The 18,411-nt window shown below is 39.4% G+C and overlaps 1 protein-coding gene across 1 annotated transcript; it reads left to right on the top strand.

Annotated features, from left to right (window-relative positions):
* Window positions 1-4,055: 4,055 nt before the first annotated feature.
* Window positions 4,056-14,608, top strand: LOC143513831 (uncharacterized). Its single transcript, XM_077004539.1, has 4 exons — window positions 4,056-4,189; window positions 4,531-4,595; window positions 13,614-13,691; window positions 14,494-14,608. Exons 1-4 carry the CDS (start codon window positions 4,062-4,064, stop codon window positions 14,550-14,552), a joined length of 330 nt encoding a protein of 109 aa, XP_076860654.1. The 5' UTR covers window positions 4,056-4,061; the 3' UTR covers window positions 14,553-14,608.
* Window positions 14,609-18,411: the final 3,803 nt, after the last annotated feature.

Below are 18,411 nucleotides of genomic sequence, written 5' to 3'. Positions count from 1 at the left end.
TCCATCAGTTTAATACTTTTACTCCGATACATTTTTACATGCTGTATAGTTACTCGTTACAATTATAAACATGTTAGCTGGCGCTGTCACCGGGTCAAGCGATCAAGCTGTCTCATGAGAAAACTGTGCATGCTCCGGTCGCGTCTCGTTTACTCTGCTGCTGCCTTCACTGAACACTTGAGCTTCGTAATCTAGGTTCACTTGACACGTCGTGACTGCCGCAAGGGTCCGCGCGGCAAAAATTACGCAATTGCGGTGGCTCCGCCCATGCGCGTTGGCCACACGCGCGGTCGCGTCGCGAGGTCGTGCACCTCTCGATTTTTGTGCGTGCGAAGTTACAAGGTGGAATTCATGCACTTGTATGGCACTTTGAAGGTCTATTTTCAGTATTTTCCATCACCTTCAGCTTAATTTACATATTTATACAAATACACATATACTCTAAATCAGTGGTTCCCAAACTTTTTCTGCCGTGCCCCCCTTTAGTAGATGAGAATATTTTTGCGCCCCCCCCCCCCCCCCCATATTGATTAGGGATGTACCGATTCACGTTTTTCACTTCCGATACCGATTCAGATATCTGAGGCTTAGTATCGGCGATAGAGTAAAACTGTGCTGAATCGACTTAAAACATTTTTTTTTAAACACAGACATACTGAATTACAAGTTTATTGAAAACTCTGTACCAGTATAGCACACTTAAACACACACAAAAACATGTAAAAACAACACAACTTGCATTTGTTCAGTCAGTGCAATTATGAATATAACATTGAATGTAAAATAAATAATACCAAAGAACCTGAAACTTACAAAAACAATAGGTTCACAACTTTGGTCAAACATGAAAAAAATAAACTGCAAGAAACCTTTTAAATGGTTCAAGAATTCTAAATATAATTTAAAATAAATAAGGAGATGAAATAAGAGAAACAGCAATTCATATGCGGCTAGTTTGCAAGCGCAGACATCACGCAGAGCACAAAGCATGTAACGGCCAGAAATATGTGTACTGTCTCTTTAAGGGAGCGAGTTGAGTGCGCGTATGGAATATTGTTGACTCAGACCACTGCTCTTTATTTTATCATTATTTCATTTCTGTAAGTAACGCATTCAATGAGCTTTGGACAACTCACCAGTTCGTGTATGAACAGTCAATTAGTGCTGGAGCCCAGGTTTAATTTGGTCAACCAGCAAATAAACGGACTAAGTGGAATAGCACCAGCGCGAGTACGAGTCAGTGATTCACCTCTCCTCTGTGTGCTTCGCGTTTCACTGTTAACTGTTCACTGTTAACTGTCCAGGTTCACTTCTATCCGGGACAGAGTGGATATTTAAGGTTGAACTAACTCCGAAAAGCAAGCAATACAAGCATAGAATTAGACTGAATAGATCTGTTTTTATGGATCGGTCACATTGTCACCGATACCCGATCTAGAATTGTTTCAGATATTAATATCGGAATCGGTGCATCCCTAAGCACATGTGCACGTTTTACTTCCAAGCTCCGCGCCCCCCCTGCAATAGCTCCGCGCCCCACCTAGGGGGCGCGCCCCCCACTTTGGGAACCACTGCTCTAAATGATTCCAAATTTTTTTATCTCTTTTATCTCTCTTTATCTCATTAAAAGAGATTGTTGTGTACATACAGAACACTTGTATTTGTGGTCTTTGACATCTTAGATTTGTAAGTGAAGTAAAAACAATTGAAAAAAAACCTTGATGGCTTTCTTTAATTAATTCAAAACACTTTTTTTTGTACTTTTTACTTTCAGTACTTGAGTAAAAAATTGTAGAATAAACTACTTGCAATACTTAAGTACTAAAAATGCAGAATACTGTACTTCTACTAAAGTAAAGTTTTTAAAGAACACTTCAACTTCTACTCAAGTCAATTTTTTGATTTTTTGAGTACTTTTACTCATGTATGGGTCTCTAATACTTTATACAACTATGCATGTGCTGCAGGTACCCTTGCTCAAACTTCAGCATGCTACTTGATCAGAGAGAGCTGAACTGGATATGCTTACAGAGGACAAAACTACACCACTAATTCTTTTAGGTCCTGAGGTGGCCTGTCTATTGACAGAAGCTTGCTGCAAAGAAGATGAATGCTCTCTTAGACTGAGAGGAGTGCTAATTACTGTGGTCTAGCATGACAGAAAGTAGAACGGGTCATTAAACAAAGCATGTTTTATGCTTGATTTCTTCATTTACAGCTCAAAATGAGCTAGCCATTGTTTGTCTTGGTAATTTTATGGCACCAGGCAATCAGAGCAGAATGAGACTTTCTTGTATATCTACCTAATTACAATTGTAGTGTTTTTTTCTATGCCAGTAAGATAAAGCCTGTTCAGTCAATAGACATGATCCATATGGCTTGCATGTTTAACTAAGAATCCGTTGCCTAGTTTGTAGATTAGATTCAATTTATTACAACATCAAGAGTGGGAGATGAAGAATATGAAAATGTTTACAAGCAGTGTAGAGAAAATAAGCCAATAAGACTATAATTGGAGTAAAGCTTAAACTTTCTCATTTCTGAATACTCAGAAAGTATACTATCACAAAGGCACAGCTGGATATGCAAATTGTTGTTAAATTGTTGTACTTCTCTGGAGTCAGTGGTAGGGTTGCCACCTAGGTCTGACAAAAAACAAGGACACTGTCATACGCGAACGTAGATTGTTGACGGGGGGTGGTCGAACGTAAATTGTTGAGGGGGGGGGGGGGGGGCAACGTAAAATGTTACGGGGGGGAATGGACACAGCGAGAAAAAAAGACAGATTTAAAGCGTGCAGAAACAGTCTAAATAGTCATTTGAACTAACCTAGTGAAAACCGGGACATTAAATTATTTTATTTTTTTTTGCCGGGACCGAATATTAAAAAGAAGGAAAACCGGGACAAACCGGGACAGCGACGTGAAAACCAGGACAGTCCCGGGAAAACCGGGACAGGTGGCAACCCTAGGGCCCGTACTCGTTGGATCCACTGAAGTGAGGGCAGTGCTCAGGGTGTGCACTCTGTGGCTGCATGTGTAGCCGGTCTGTGGGTTTATGCTACTCCTTCTGCGTTGTGTATGTGAGGAATAAAACTCTGGACACCGGAATCAGCTTCAGTCTGTGTATTCTGTATAAACACCATAAAAAGCAAAGCAAAAATATTCAACAAGCATCATCACTAGCTTCAACAGGCATGCCTCTCTCAGTCAGGTTCGCCACAGACTCGCATGCATGTATACAGAGAAATAAAAAAAATACATATATATATAACCTAATTTCAACATTGATATCCCTAATATTATTATACACCAATTTCAAAATACATTCCCACTTTTATCTTAATCTGTTTTGTTATCCTGAGATCTCAACTAAAATCACCCGCATTTATCCCTTAATACAAAAAGAAAGAATTGATAAAACGAAAGTCCTCCATTTTGAATACACAGTACATCGACCAAGAACAAACAAACTAAAATGGCAATGAGAGCACTCACCTGTATAAACACCATAAAAAGCAAAGCAAAAATATTCAACAAGCATCATCACTAGCTTCAACAGGCATGCCTAACATGGAAAGAAAACCATTTTATCCGTTAGACGATAGAGCTAGGAAGCTACTTTGCCGAACGATTAGCAAAGGGCGCTTACTGCCTGATAAAGAGTGTAACTTTGCTTTTAAAACCGTTTTAAAACTCAGAAATATTACTGGCAACACCGTAGTACATGTCGCTAGGCTTACAGTATCGATGTGTATTAGAAATGCTCACAAAATAACTGTTTTAACTATTAAAATGCACAATTTATGTAGAGCGCTACACAGCATACCTCTCTCAGTCAGGTTCGCCACAGACTGAGGGAAAAATTGCGCCAAACGCGACAATAGGGGGAGTAACTACGGGTGCACAGACCGGACAAAAGGAATATACGCACTCCCATTGCCACACAGAACCGTAAAGAACTTTCAAAACAAAATAAAAATAAAAGGGATTTCTGTGAAATTAATAAAATAAATCACAAATACAACAAAATATAAACATCATTTTTTCCATCTGCTACACATGGAAGTCCTTGATGACCAGGGCTGCATTCGGACTCATCATCCCCATCACCATCAGTCACATCCATTACATCCTCTCTTCATGGATGAATGTTCTTGGTACCCTATGGGAAGGGATGGAGGGGACAGGTGAGTAAGGAATGTCTAGGCGTTCAGCGTCACCCAATTTGGAGCATTACACTAATAAATTATATGCCTGCATTTAATGAAATGGTACACACACTTATCTGTCTAGCTCAGCAAAACCAATCTCATGTCTTTGGAGACAGATGAGAGGAAGAAAGCAGGAGGTTTTGGAATTCATTGCTAGCTAAATCTAACCTAGTCTCATGATACTGATAGAGAGAGAGAGAGAGAGAGAGAGAGAGAGAGAGAGAGAGAGATCTAATCTGAGTCTAATTCAGCCTTTTTCCTTTTGAGGCCTCCCCTATCTTCATAAGAGCCTGACTTTAGTCTCTTCTAATCTGCAGCACAGAAAACCACACAATCTTCACCTCCTTAATGGACTGTTCACTCAGGCTGACTGAGGAAAAACGTAGGTATACACCACCTCTCTGGAGGAAATGACTGTAGTGCCAGAGCTCTATTTCACACAGTCCCATATATCTTAAAGTTCTCATCACAAGCGGCATCCAAGTGGCATCACTGCCACAGTGATGACAGCAAAAACAAAATGCAGATTCTGCCTCTATTTGATTTGCATATTGAAGCGATTTCTTTTATAAACTGTTGAAAGAGGGACTTGATGCTGCCTTTACAAGCTTAATGTGTGGTGTCAATGCCAAGACATGAAAGTGACCCTGGAGTGGGGCATTTGGCAGCGTGAGGCAGGGCCATAATGACTAGCTGTTGAATGGTGTTCTCTTCACTAGAGTTTGGACCAAAAAGCCTTGAACGGTTGGATCCCTCCAAACCAATACTGTCATCACGTTTAAGACCAAGTACAATAAATTACGTGCATCACCGGTATTCTTTTATATTGCTGCTTTTTCTTGACACAAAAGGCACTGCTTGTATATAATAGATAGCGCAGAACAATAAAGAAGAATACAGTCAATCAACTTTAATGAGCCCACAACCACTAGACCCACTTCTGCTAACACTCTGGGCTTTAGCACAAATATGTTAAAAACTTTTCAATAACAAAACAATTCCACTTGCCAACAATAATTTTGCTCCATGCAAAAAAATACCTGTTCAATATTGTATTTTTGCAAGCTGCATCTTGGTATGATTTCAGAATTTCTCTTTCACCCAGAGTTTTTATATTTTTCTTGAATACTCATATATCATCATGTGTATTATGATGTGTACCAAGGAAAGTGGATCCCTGCTATGGCAGATTTGCTGAACACTGATGTTCCACAGGCCAAATTTATTCAAAAATCATGCATTGTACATTTTAGAAGTTTTGAACATATTTAAAGTGCAATTGCAGCCAGTTCATATTTTGAAGTTCATATTTTATTGCCAAATATTTTCCCAAAATCACAAATGAAAAAAGAAAGAATGAATTTAGGTTTTTAATTATCAAAAAAAACCAAAAAAAAACTGTGACGTGCGGCGAGGGACGAAGGACGAGACACTGAATCCTTCCTTGTAACAGACATCACGTTTATTTTACACAGATTGCGCAATAGCGCACGAGAAACATCGAAAGACGCACACAGAAACGTGCAGACTTTAGACAAAGACAAGCACAGGACACTGCGCGAGCGCACATTAAATAGACAAACCACATTAGCCCCACGTGATTACGAGACAAGTCACAGGTGAGACTTATAAATCACACGACGTAACCCTAACCACGGATATCGATAGACGCAGACAAAGCACGTGGACAACGTATACACACGCCCAAAAGGGAGGGGCCGGGTTCCTCAACGTGACAAAAACAAAAATCCAGTCACTGAATACAGAGTGAGTTGGTAAACTGACTGGCATAATGACACAACAAAGCAATGAAAAGAAATGCAGAGAAAGAATCACAGAAAGGAATTCCCAAAAGGGAAAAATACCAACAAGGAAAATGGGGGCAAAAAAAAAAAAACAATACAAAAGGAAACGTAACTGGAAAACAGTAAACATGAGAGCCCTGATCAGAACATTAAAGACCAACTAAATAGACACAGGAACAAGGGGCATTATAGAGACCAACAAGCACTAGTAGGATAGAGGTGTAACAAACCAAGACTGGAGAAAACGGACACAAAGGCTGGAACAAAAACAAAACCAAAACACATGACCACATAGCTAGGCATCGCCATGGGAACTTTGAGGGGCATCACCTTGTCTAGAACCTTCATACCAGATTGGCAGCATCTCAAAGAGAGTGGCAGTGTAATCATTATTATCATATTAAAATATCAGAAGAAGCACAGTAGAATTACATTCTAAACAAACGTTTTGCAAGTTATTGTGCGCAAGTCAGTTTGTATCATGTTAGATTCATATGAGGTTTGTTATATAACTTTATCACCATTTCATAAACCATGCAGGAATTACCCTTTACAAGGTCTGTGAAACAACAAATCTGATGCCAGTCTTGTAAGGCTATACACCCATAGTTACTAAAGCTAAATATGAAAGTTCACCCTTCAGGTCGTAGCTCATTACCAGAAAACAAAGATCTAGATTAATATTAAATTAGACTGAAAACATCTTGCTGACAGCAAGTGGTAGTTTACAAGATTAAAATGACCAAGAGGTCAAGAAAATTAGAATGGATTAGCTCACTATAAACCAGCATTTACTGAGTCTAAAACGTTATACACAGATATTCTAGAATAGCAGAGATGACACTTTGATGGTTGCAGAATACAATAACACTACACAGGATTAAATTAACATGATTATTTACATTTTCATTTAATCTTTTGTCCTTTGTGTATCAAATTTAAATATGGATCTCATAATTCTTTTTTATAGTATTTTTCATTTTTATTTCATTTCAAAATATTATCAGCAGAACTTACAGAACCTACTGCTGAATGTGGCAAAGCTCTGTTAATTTATGCTAATGAGGAGTGTATTAGACCCATTAGACTCACCTGTGGAGCAGGAAAATGTGTGAGAAAGTTTGAAGGCAGATAACATGTGGCTGTGGATAACGTGTGGATGTGGCTGTGTCACCCCAGGCTTAAAATGACAACATTCCACAGGACATATTCTCTGAGCAAGGACATGTAAATTTTCTTTTTTATTGGTTTTCTTACCACCTTCTGGGTAGATCTTTTCCCTGCAAAGCAGCTTCTGTTTCTAGTTACGATAACACCACTTTGTTGATATTCTAAATCCTCTGAATGTACAATCATAAGCGGAAATGAAGTCATCAGTAACTTGGGATCCATATCAAATGTACTTTCAAAGTTCATCAAAAGGAAATTGTGAACATATAAGTTATTAGAAGTTACTTGCATTCTACATTAGCAATGAAAAGAAAAAAAATACAAAAATAAAATTACTGCAAAGTTCTGGTATACCCGAGTCAGAATGGCACAAAATTACATGAGGAATAACCGTACAAAAGCAGAATTACTCTCACTGATTTCATCTTAAGCTCATCCAATGCTAGGACTATTACACGTTTATTATACCAATTAACTTTAGCTCTCCAAAATAGCTTTCTGTTCATCTTGCTTGACACTAACATTTTTTGTCAAATTACTATTACTACTACAACTACTGCCTCCACTACTACCACTACTACTGCTACTACAACCACCACCACCACGACTACTGTCTGCTACTGCTGCCACCACCACCACTTCTACAACTACTACTACTTCTACTACTACTACTACTACTACTACTGCTACTACTACTACTACTATCACTATTACTACTACTGCTAGTACTACCAACCCTACTACTACTAAATCTACTATTACTACTATTAAAACTACTACTACCATTACTACAACTACTACTACTATTACTTCTACTACTACTACTACTACTACTTCTACTACTTCTATTACTACTACTACTACTACTACTACTACTACTACTACTACTACTACATTACCAACAACTACTACTATTAAAACTACTACTACCATTACTACTACTACTGCTACTATTACTTCTACTACTACTACTACCACCACCACTACCAGGCCCGTTGACAGTCTTGCTGGGGCCCGGGACAAGAAAATTTCATGTGCTCCCCTGCGCACGTCATTTGAATTTTCTCTGTAGCAGACAATCCTTGAGTCAGGTCATATAGTATATAATATAGCCACACATCAAAGCTGTTTCTGACAGCTGACTGGTTTATACTTGATGCGTCGCGAGGCGCGAGGGTTCGCGGCGAAAATGAGATAATCGCAATGGCACCGCCCGTGCGAGGGCCTCACACGCTGTCGAGTCGCGAGGTCGTGCACCTCTCGACTTTTGTAACTTCGCGCGCCGCGCTTCAGCGCAATGAACAAAGTCATGTTTGCAGGGTTCATACACCTTTATAAGGTGGAATTCATGCACTTGTACGTCACTTTAAATGTCCATTTCGATATTTTCCAGCACGTTAAACTTAATTAAGATTCGAAATAATTCGCTTTTTTATCACATAATTTAATGTTTGTTTATTTTCAAAACGCCCAATCTTAACGTCTTCACGTTCTCTCATGTTTCCTACTGGAATTACAAGAGGCTCGTATTTGTTAACGTAATACAAGTGAACTGTTCAGTCAGACAGATATTTGTTGTGAAACGAAGTAGTTACAATTTCAAACATTTTCAAGTACTTAGCCTAAATTCCAGCAATTTTCAAACCTGGAACACAATGCAACATTAAAATTGGTCAGGTAAATGTTTTTCCTTTCTTTTCTGCGCTCCAGATTTCTGTTTACTTTAACTATCCACCACTGTATTTCCCACTGTTGGGCGGGTACCAGCCGGCTACAGTCAGTGCTGGATCAAACCATTTTTCAGTGGGAGGCGGGGGTGTATGCACTTAATGGAAAATATGCAGATAGGTAAAAAACATATATTTTAGCAGTTGAGCTTATTTTGAGTACAGAATTTTATATTAATGAAAGATTTCAAGATTATTTAAAATTATAGACTTTAAATAAAAAATTTATTGCTGGGCTCTTTGATGGGCCCCCCTGGCCCTGGGGCCCGGGACAACAGACCCGGTTGTCCCCCCCTGTCGACAGGGCTGACTACTACTACTACCACTACTCCTACTCCTACTACTTCTACTACCACTACTACTACTACTATTTCTACTACAAACTGTAGTCTGATAAAAGTCCAGAAACATTGTGTTAGCATTTAATAATGCTAGAAACACAAATAGATTAAAGTCAAAGTCAAAGTCTAATTTATTTATATAACACTTTTCACAACACGTTTTCACAAAGCAGCTTTACAATCGTATGGGTCCAGATCCCTAATGAGCAAGCCAGAGGCGACAGTGACAAGGAAAAACTCCCTATGATGGTGGGGATTAGGAAGAAATCTCAAGAGGACCAAGACTCAAAAGGGAACCCATCCTCCATTGGGTGGCCCGTTAGCACAAGTCCGTGGTGCGCAGGATGGTTCTATATATAAAGTTCAAGTCCTTGTTCCCTGGCCAAGTAATCACAGTCCCTTCGGTGTAGATGGTGAGCCTCAGGTAGGAGCTAGCATCAGCATGTCCTCTTAAGGAAATGGCACACCCTGACATCAGTACATCCACCGGCAAGCCAGACCATCTCCCAGGTGCTTGTAGGTGCTTGCATGCAATCGTCTTGGGTGGAAGCATGCAAAAAGATAGACAATAAAGACTGAGATTTAAGACATATCTTAAATGGTAATATGCAAACATGATTACAAACTCCATGGGCTACTTGTGTCTTTGATAAAATATTTGTTATAATCCAATTGTCATGTACAGTATAACATAATATAAAATAATGCAAGAAAAATAATGCAAGAACCCTCATGTAGTTTTTTATTATTTTGTTTTAAATTAAATAAGGTCAGATTGAGGACTGATATTTTTAAAAATCTCAAAAGGTATTGCCTAAAAGCAGCCCCGTCGACAGGGGGGGACAACCGGGTCTGTTGTCCCGGGCCCTAGGGCCAGGGGGGCCCATCAAAGAGCCCAGCAATTTATTTTTTATTTAAAGTCTATAATTTTTAAATAATCTTGAAATCTTTCATTAATATAAAATTATGTACTCATAATAAGCTCAATGGCTCAAATATATATGTTTTTTACCTATCTGCATATTTTCCATTAAGTGCATACACCCCCGCCTCCCACTGGAAAATGGTTTGATCCAGCACCGACTGTAGCCGGCTGGTACTGGCCCAACAGCGGGAAATACAGTGGTGGATAGTTAAAGTAAATACAGAAATCTGGAGCGCAGAAAAGAAAGGAAAAACATTTACCTGACGAATTTTAAAGTTGCATTGTGTTCCAGGTTTGAAAAGTGCTGGAATTTAGGCTAAAGTACTTGAAAATGCTTGAAATTGTAACTACTTCGTTTCACAACAAATAGCTGTCTGCAGCCCCGTCGACAGGGGGGGACAACCGGGTCTGTTGTCCCGGGCCCCAGGGCCAGGGGGGCCCATCAAAGAGCCCAGCAATTAATTTTTTATTTAAAGTCTATAATTTTTAAATAATCTTGAAATCTTTCATTAATATAAAATTATGTACTCATAATAAGCTCAATGGCTCAAATATATATGTTTTTTACCTATCTGCATATTTTCCATTAAGTGCATACACCCCCGCCTCCCACTGGAAAATGGTTTGATCCAGCACCGACCGTAGCCGGCTGGTACAGTAGCCGGCTGGTACAGAAATACAGTGGTGGATAGTTAAAGTAAATACAGAAATCTGGAGCGCAGAAAAGAAAGGAAAAACATTTACCTGACGAATTTTAAAGTTGCGTTGTGTTCCAGGTTTGAAAAGTGCTGGAATTAGGCTAAAGTACTTGAAAATGCTTGAAATTGTAACTACTTCGTTTCACAACAAATAGCTGTCTGACTGAACAGTTCTCGTGAAGACGTTAAGATTGGGCGTTTTGAAAATAAACAACCATTAAATAATGTGATAAAAGCGAATTATTTCTAATCATTTCGAGTATATGTATAAATATTTAACTTAATTAAGTTTAACGTGCTGGAAAATATTGAAATGGACCTTTAAAGTGACGTACAAGTGCTTGAATTCCACCTTGTAAAGGTGTATGAACCCTACAAACATGACTTTATTCATGGCGCTGAAGCGCGGCTCGCGCGAAGTTACAAAATTCGAGAGGTGCACGACCTCGCGAACCGACAGCGCGCGAGGCCCTCGCGTACGGGCGGAGCCACTGCGATTACGTAATTTTCGCGCGAACCCTCGCGCCGCTGGCGACGCGTCAAGTATAAACCAGTCACCTGTCAGAAACAGCTTTGATGTGTGGCTATATTATATACTATATGACCTAACGGAAGGATTGTCTGCTACAGAGGAAATTCAAATGACGTGCGGGGGGGGGGGATGGGGGGTCACATGAAACTTTCTTGTCCCGGGCCCCAGCAAGACTGTCAACGGGCCTGGCTGTCTGACTGAACAGTTCTCGTGAAGACGTTAAGATTGGGCGTTTTGAAAATAAACAACCATTAAATAATGTGATAAAAAGCGAATTATTTCGAATCATTTCGAGTATATGTATACATATTTAACTTAATTAAGTTTAACGTGCTGGAAAATATTGAAATGGACCTTTAAAGTGACGTACACGTGCTTGAATTCCACCTTGTAAATGTGTATGAACCCTACAAACATGACTTTGTTCATGGCGCTGAAGCGCGGCTCGCGCGAAGTTACAAAATTCGAGAGGTGCACGACCTCGCGAACCGACAGCGCGCGAGGCCCTCACGTACGGGCGGAGCCACTGCGATTACGTCATTTTCGCGCGAACCCTCAAGTATAAACCAGTCAGCTGTCAGAAACAGCTTTGATGTGTGGCTATATTATATACTATATGACCTAACAGAAGGATTGTCTGCTACAGAGGAAATTCAAATGACGTGCGCGGGGGGGCACATGAAACTTTCTTGTCCCGGGCCCCAGCAAGACTGTCAACGGGCCTGCCTAAAAGTACTGTATGTAATGTGACTACCATAACCATTTACAACAGATTTTGTACTTTTTACATAAATGTATAAATATGAGACTGGGAATGAATACCACCCACAGGAACGGTAAGAAGAATAATTATTAGATTTTTGTTTATGCTGTTTTTGACTCATCTCAGCAGAGCCATTGTACTGTATTTGTCTCCTATATGAGGTAATAACCTAGACTAATATAAAGTCTGCGTGTTTGTGTGTGTGTGTGTAACGTATTGTGTCTAAACCAAACTGTTACACTGATGGGTCTCAGATGCATAGTTAGCTCTCTCTGATGTAGAGAGCACCTCTCCCCTGCTCTCTGTCCCCACAGCCCCTCAGAAGTGGGTCTTAATAACCCTTAGGGAGTCAATAAGGCCTCTGCCTGAAGGTTCGGATGCTAAGGTAAGAGCATTGTGGTAAGATCGATAGTGACTTTAGCATCCCTCAATTTAATGGTGGAGATCGATTTCAAAGGCACAGGAAAGAGCAGGGTTGTTGCTCTTCAGGAGCACGAGGTGACAGACTGAGAGAGAGAGAGAGAGAGGGAGAAAGGGTGCAGAGACAGATAGATGCAGATAGATGGATAGAGAGAGAGAAACAGAATACAAGGAACATAATTGTGAGACAAAAGTTAGTATGGATGTCTATGTCAGTTTGTGTTTGTGTGTGTGTGTGTGTGTGTGTGTGTGTGTGTGTGTGTGTGTGTCCACTGAGCATTGAAGTTCCCTTCCATTTTCATCCTGTTACATCTACATCTGGCAAGCTAGCTCACACCATTAAAAGCTGGTCAATAGGGATGCTACGTACGGACACTATTTTTATCACGTGTGTCATTCTCTGTTTGGCTGAAGATTGTTCCAGTCATCAGTGAAGTTTTTCATAGATTCACATTAAAAGTAGATTTTCAGTAGACAAAAAAGATGATCTACATGTACAAGTGGGTGATGTTGCTTTTAAAAAAGCAAAAATAAAATAATTATTCTAACTTGCCAAAATAAAATAATTTTCACAGAAATACCTACAGAATATGGGGATCTTGGATGCGGTGGCAAGATATAAAGCTGTCTTTTTAGAAGTTATCATAACTTTAACATGCATGTATTATGTCATATGTAATATGTAGGCTTATCTTATCTTAAGATGCAATTAGCAGAGATATTACAGTCGGCATTTATGTTAAGATACAATAAGTTGTAATATGACTATAATAAGACTGTAATATGTCGGCTTATCATATCTTAACATACATGCAGACTGTAATAAGTCGGCATATTGCGTGTCTCTGTCTCTCTCCCTTTCCCTCTTCTCTTCCCTGTGTACTGGTGCATTCTGGGACACCTGTGCCATTCTTCCCGGGCTGTTGCTGATGAGGGTGTTTTTGCAGCGGTTATGTTTGGCCCTTTGTTAAAAGTGACTAAGCTACCGTGTCACTTTTGTTACTATCCCTGGGTGTCAGACAGGGAAGAGGATCACATCCCCCCACTTCACACCAGGAGGAGGAATCTATCTGCTCTACGTCCTTATAGGACAGAGGGTGTGTGTCACCTCACATACATTTTGGATTTTATACAATTAGCAGGAGGATGTTCTCTTGTCTGTTTTTCCACACATGGTTATATTTTACTGATATCATGCTTATTTTTACCGAGTGTGATTTTTAGTCATATGCATACTTTAGAGGGATGCCCACCGTGGTACTAGTTGAACACAATACAGCAATAATGTAAAATAGTGTAACATACTGATCAGGCAGACAAGGATCCAAGTGCGGAGAATAGCCGCTTTTATTGAAACAGCGATCACAAAGCTTAAATAGTTGCAAAGGGGGAGGGGCGATGAGTAGCAGGTGAACAGGTTGATGTTGTGGCTGGTATTAATTAATAAGCAGCCTCGTTATTGACACCACATATACCCAGACAGAAATGGGCTCATAATAATCATACAAACAGTATTTATGATTTATTATTATTATTTTTTTGTATTATGGATTTTTCTTGCCACATCACACAAACAACCTAGGCAGGTGAGCTTTACCTCCCCCAATGCAGATAGCGAATAACAATTGGGTGCACATACAGTGCTCTTGGCCATCTTGGCCAAGACATAATAAACTCTTAGTTCTCCTTACATAAACGCCAATATGACCACAGTTGATATACACACACCGCTCCCATTCTAAAACAATTATTCATGTGAAAAATCATTTGTTATTTATACCCCTCAGTTCCAAAATATCACCACTGTCATTCTCCTCAGAACAGTAGAGCTCATTTGAATAACTTCCTGTGTAACAGCAGTGAGAATAACAGTCCCCCTTTTTCCTACTCAATATTTAGACAGTCTGCGGAGGTGCAACAGTTCCAACTGGCAATACCAGGAGCTCTGGGAAATATGACATTAACACTATATGACAGAGCACCTGTGGACTCCGATCGTCAGCAAGAAAAGGAAAACTAGTAAATATGTATGTGCCTGTTGTTCACTAGCAGTGTTTTTAAAGCTGTCTTGTGGGATCTGAAACCTTGTGACCAGATTTGTATATGCCTAGAACATTTCCATCTATGAGATTTTTTAAACTAAATTTGCTTTAGAACTTAAAAATGTTTGGTCTGTAAAGTTCTACAAATGTTGAGAAAACATTTTTTTGTTTAACTTTATTATCCGTCAATTGCTGAGATTATGCAAATCTGCAAACGTCATTGGAAACGTTTTTGTCAGTTCAAGTAATACATTTTACATAAATATGACATACATACAGAGTCATGTGACAAGTTTTCACTCTCAAGGTTTCTCCTCATGGTTTCTTTTCATGGTTTCTCCTCATGGTTTCTCCTCTAGGGAGCTTTGTCTTATTCACTGGGGGCTCGGAGTCAGACTCGGACATCAGACTGCTCGGAGACAACAGCTGCTGTAAAAAGCTCTAGACAAATAAATTTGACTTTGACTTGACTTTGACTAAGTTTTCAGTTATTAGTGTTATTCAGCCGCTGGGTATTATTAATTGTGCTAATTACAGCTGGCACATAATTATTATGCACTGGCCGATATTTAGCAGATGTCCGGGTTTGTACATCTTTGTCTTGTAAACCTTATCAGTTATTATGGGCAAGTTAAGAAAGCAAAAGGTAGCACAATTTGTGACATACATGAAATTAGAGATGGAAACAGGTAAGACCCAAATGTTTTTGTCGGCAATCCAAATCGTATGTGATGAGAGCTGTTTATTACGTCATCACACAATCAGTTTTTATTTTTACACGTCAACTCCATAGTAAACAAGCTGCTGAGTGTTTTGCAAATGTCTTTCACAAACTTTCATTATATCACTTAGAATTTGTGCAGAAACCCAACAGAATGTCTGCACACTGTATTAAAAGGTATCAAATAGAAGTGCAAAAGATTAAATTTTATTCATGCATTTATTTAGGACCAATTCTTTTGCGTATGCAAATGGAAAAGTGGACAGTTCAGTGTCATTGTGTGTAAGTGGGATGTCCTACCACCATGTCCATTACTCGGTAAAGATCATCTGTTCAGTCATTACACTACTGCACTATGAAGAGAGAAAACAGAGGGAAGGGACTGTTAGGTGATGCCTGGGAGAACATAGATTTGGTATGGAAACAAATAGAAGGGAAGTTTTCCGAAACATATGCGATAATTAGTCATTCACTGAATTAAATAAAGATTACTAAAGATAAAGATATATAAAAATGTTTTATTATTATGGCTTCAGTTATCTAAAAAATGCAGCACATATCCATCTGCTGAATTGTTAATATCTCAAAAGTAATATTAGGCCAGAGTTCCTTGGTTTTCTGACTTTTCATTGTGTTCAGTTCATGTTTACAAGAGCAGAGGAAATGTACAGTAATGCATTTTATATACTGTTAATTAAAAAATGTATCCAATTCCACCTCTTTCCCAGATGCTACCTTCATTGGGCAGTATGTGCACACTAACAAATCAATTACATGGATTTCCATTGCTTTACTAGATTTGCTAAAGATGAGGTCGTGCAGGAATTGGTCTCAGCTGGTCCAAGGTGACATGAAGTCCTCTTTAAATAACCCAAGCGAGCAGTCGCTAAGACTGCTGACTAAGACTCCTCCTTCACAACTGAGCTACTATTGCTTTTCTCCCCCTTTCCCCTGATCTCCCAGTGTGCACCTGGGTTTGGCATTGGCAGATTTTAGACAAGCCAGAGATATGAGAAGCATACAGGTTGGATGGTTTGTCTAAAACCAAGGAAGGCAAAATTATGACAGCATAGTACAAAATGTCTTGCAAGCGTTAGTTTATGTAGTACCACAGTTCCAAACTCAGTGTATAGAAGATATCTGCCAATTGAGCAATCAGTTGCACAGAATGCATCATGTGCAGCAGTCAGACCAGTAAAGAGTCTCTGAACACATAGACCAGCAGTCAGACCAGTAAGGAGTCTGTGAACACATAGACCAGCAGTCAGACCAGGAAGGAGTCTGTGAACACATAGACCGGCTGTAAGACCAGTAAGGAGTCTGTGAACACATAGACCGGCAGTCAGACCAGCAGTGTTGGGAACGTTACTTTAAAAAAGTAATTAGTTATAGTTACTCACTACTTGTTCAAAAAAGTAACTGAGTTAGTAACTGAATTACTCTATAATAAAAGTAACTCGTTACCAGGGAAAGTAACTATTTGCGTTACAGTTAAAAAAAGTTATATGCCAATGAATAAGGATTTTTTTTTGAAAAAGCAGTTTTCACAGTCAGTTGAAATGAGTAGATCAGAAAGGTGTTTAACATTTGATATTTATTGCACATCCACAGACCAGTGCAGGATAAAATCCTTTAAAATCCCAAATCTTTGTAAAAAATAAAAGCAAAAGTAAACAGTTACACTATATAAAGTGCATTTACATCTATGAAATTAAATTAAATTCTCTCAACCTGAGACAACTGGTTTGTTTACAACAGAAGTAAACTTAACAATAAAACCTCTATTCTTAATTAAATAAATCAAATACCCAGTCTGGTAGACATTCAGGAACTTCAAGTATTTTCTTAAATAATGTTTATATCGCCATCTTGAAAATGCAAATTTTTCTTCGGCTTGCTCCTGACTCGCCATTTCTGCCTCTTCTCCGTTTGTGTCGTGTCACTGGAGTATTTCAACGCGCGTGTAAAAACACTGGCTTTGACTGTCTACCATAACGCTGCCTTAGCCAATTGCTTACTGACTTGTTAAGTTAAACAGGTGTTACACCGAGAACTGTGACCTATTGAGATCTGTTACTCCTCACTAGCCTGGGCAGCGGTCCGCTCGCATTACTGTTAGTATATCAGTATATAGTAACGCACCACTTTTAATGACCAGGAACGTCAACAGCATTGTAACGACAGGAAAAGTACTGTTACTGTTACTGTTAAAAATACTGTTACTGACAAAATGACGCCGTTACCTAACCGTTACCTGCCGTTATTCACAACACTGCAGACCAGTAAGGAGTATGTGAACACATAGACCGGCAATCAGACCAGTAAAAAGTCTGTGAACACATAGACATAGACCGGCATGATTAATCTATTCCCAGGACAGCAGAAGACATACTGCATAGTCGTGGCTTGAGTATCGATTAGCTAGTTGGGAGTTAGAGAGAGAGAGAGAGAGAGAGAGAGAGAGAGAGAGAGAGAGAGAGAGAGAGAGAGAGAGAGAGAGGGTGTGAGTGAGTGGTTGAATGAGATAACACTTGCTGTTCATTCTGCTTATTCAAAGGAATCTTTGTGTTAACCTGGTGAACTGTCAGTATCACTCCACTGTCGAGGGCATGATAAGGGAGACACATAACTAGTTTGCAGATTCTGTGTACTGACAGTTTGAATTCAGAGAACACGGCCCAGGACTTTGGTGGCCTGCTACTTCTGAAACTGATTTCCCCAAGCAGTACTTGATGTCTTGTGATATTGATCGTGTATTGATTGTATTCTTGTCCAGCTTGATGCTGTGAAAAGCACTCTTTGTAAAAGCAGTTTCCAAAGCCAACTTCTGTACAGCTTGAAACAGAACTAAGCATGATGCGAACTACTACTACCTGGTGCTGAAACATTTCTGAAAAAAAAGTTCCCCACAGAAATATTCATAGACCTTTCTCTTTCACCTCTGAGAAGGAAAATAAAGCAACTGTGATTATTAACAACCAGCTACTCAAGCAGTCAGACAGTCAGATGTCCAGTCAGTACCCAAAACAGCAGGTACTGCTCTGGAGTGCTTGC

The sequence above is a fragment of the Brachyhypopomus gauderio genome, chromosome 5, assembly GCF_052324685.1.
Source record: "Brachyhypopomus gauderio isolate BG-103 chromosome 5, BGAUD_0.2, whole genome shotgun sequence".
NCBI lineage: Eukaryota > Metazoa > Chordata > Actinopteri > Gymnotiformes > Hypopomidae > Brachyhypopomus > Brachyhypopomus gauderio.
This window is presented reverse-complemented; position numbering and strand designations above follow the sequence as displayed.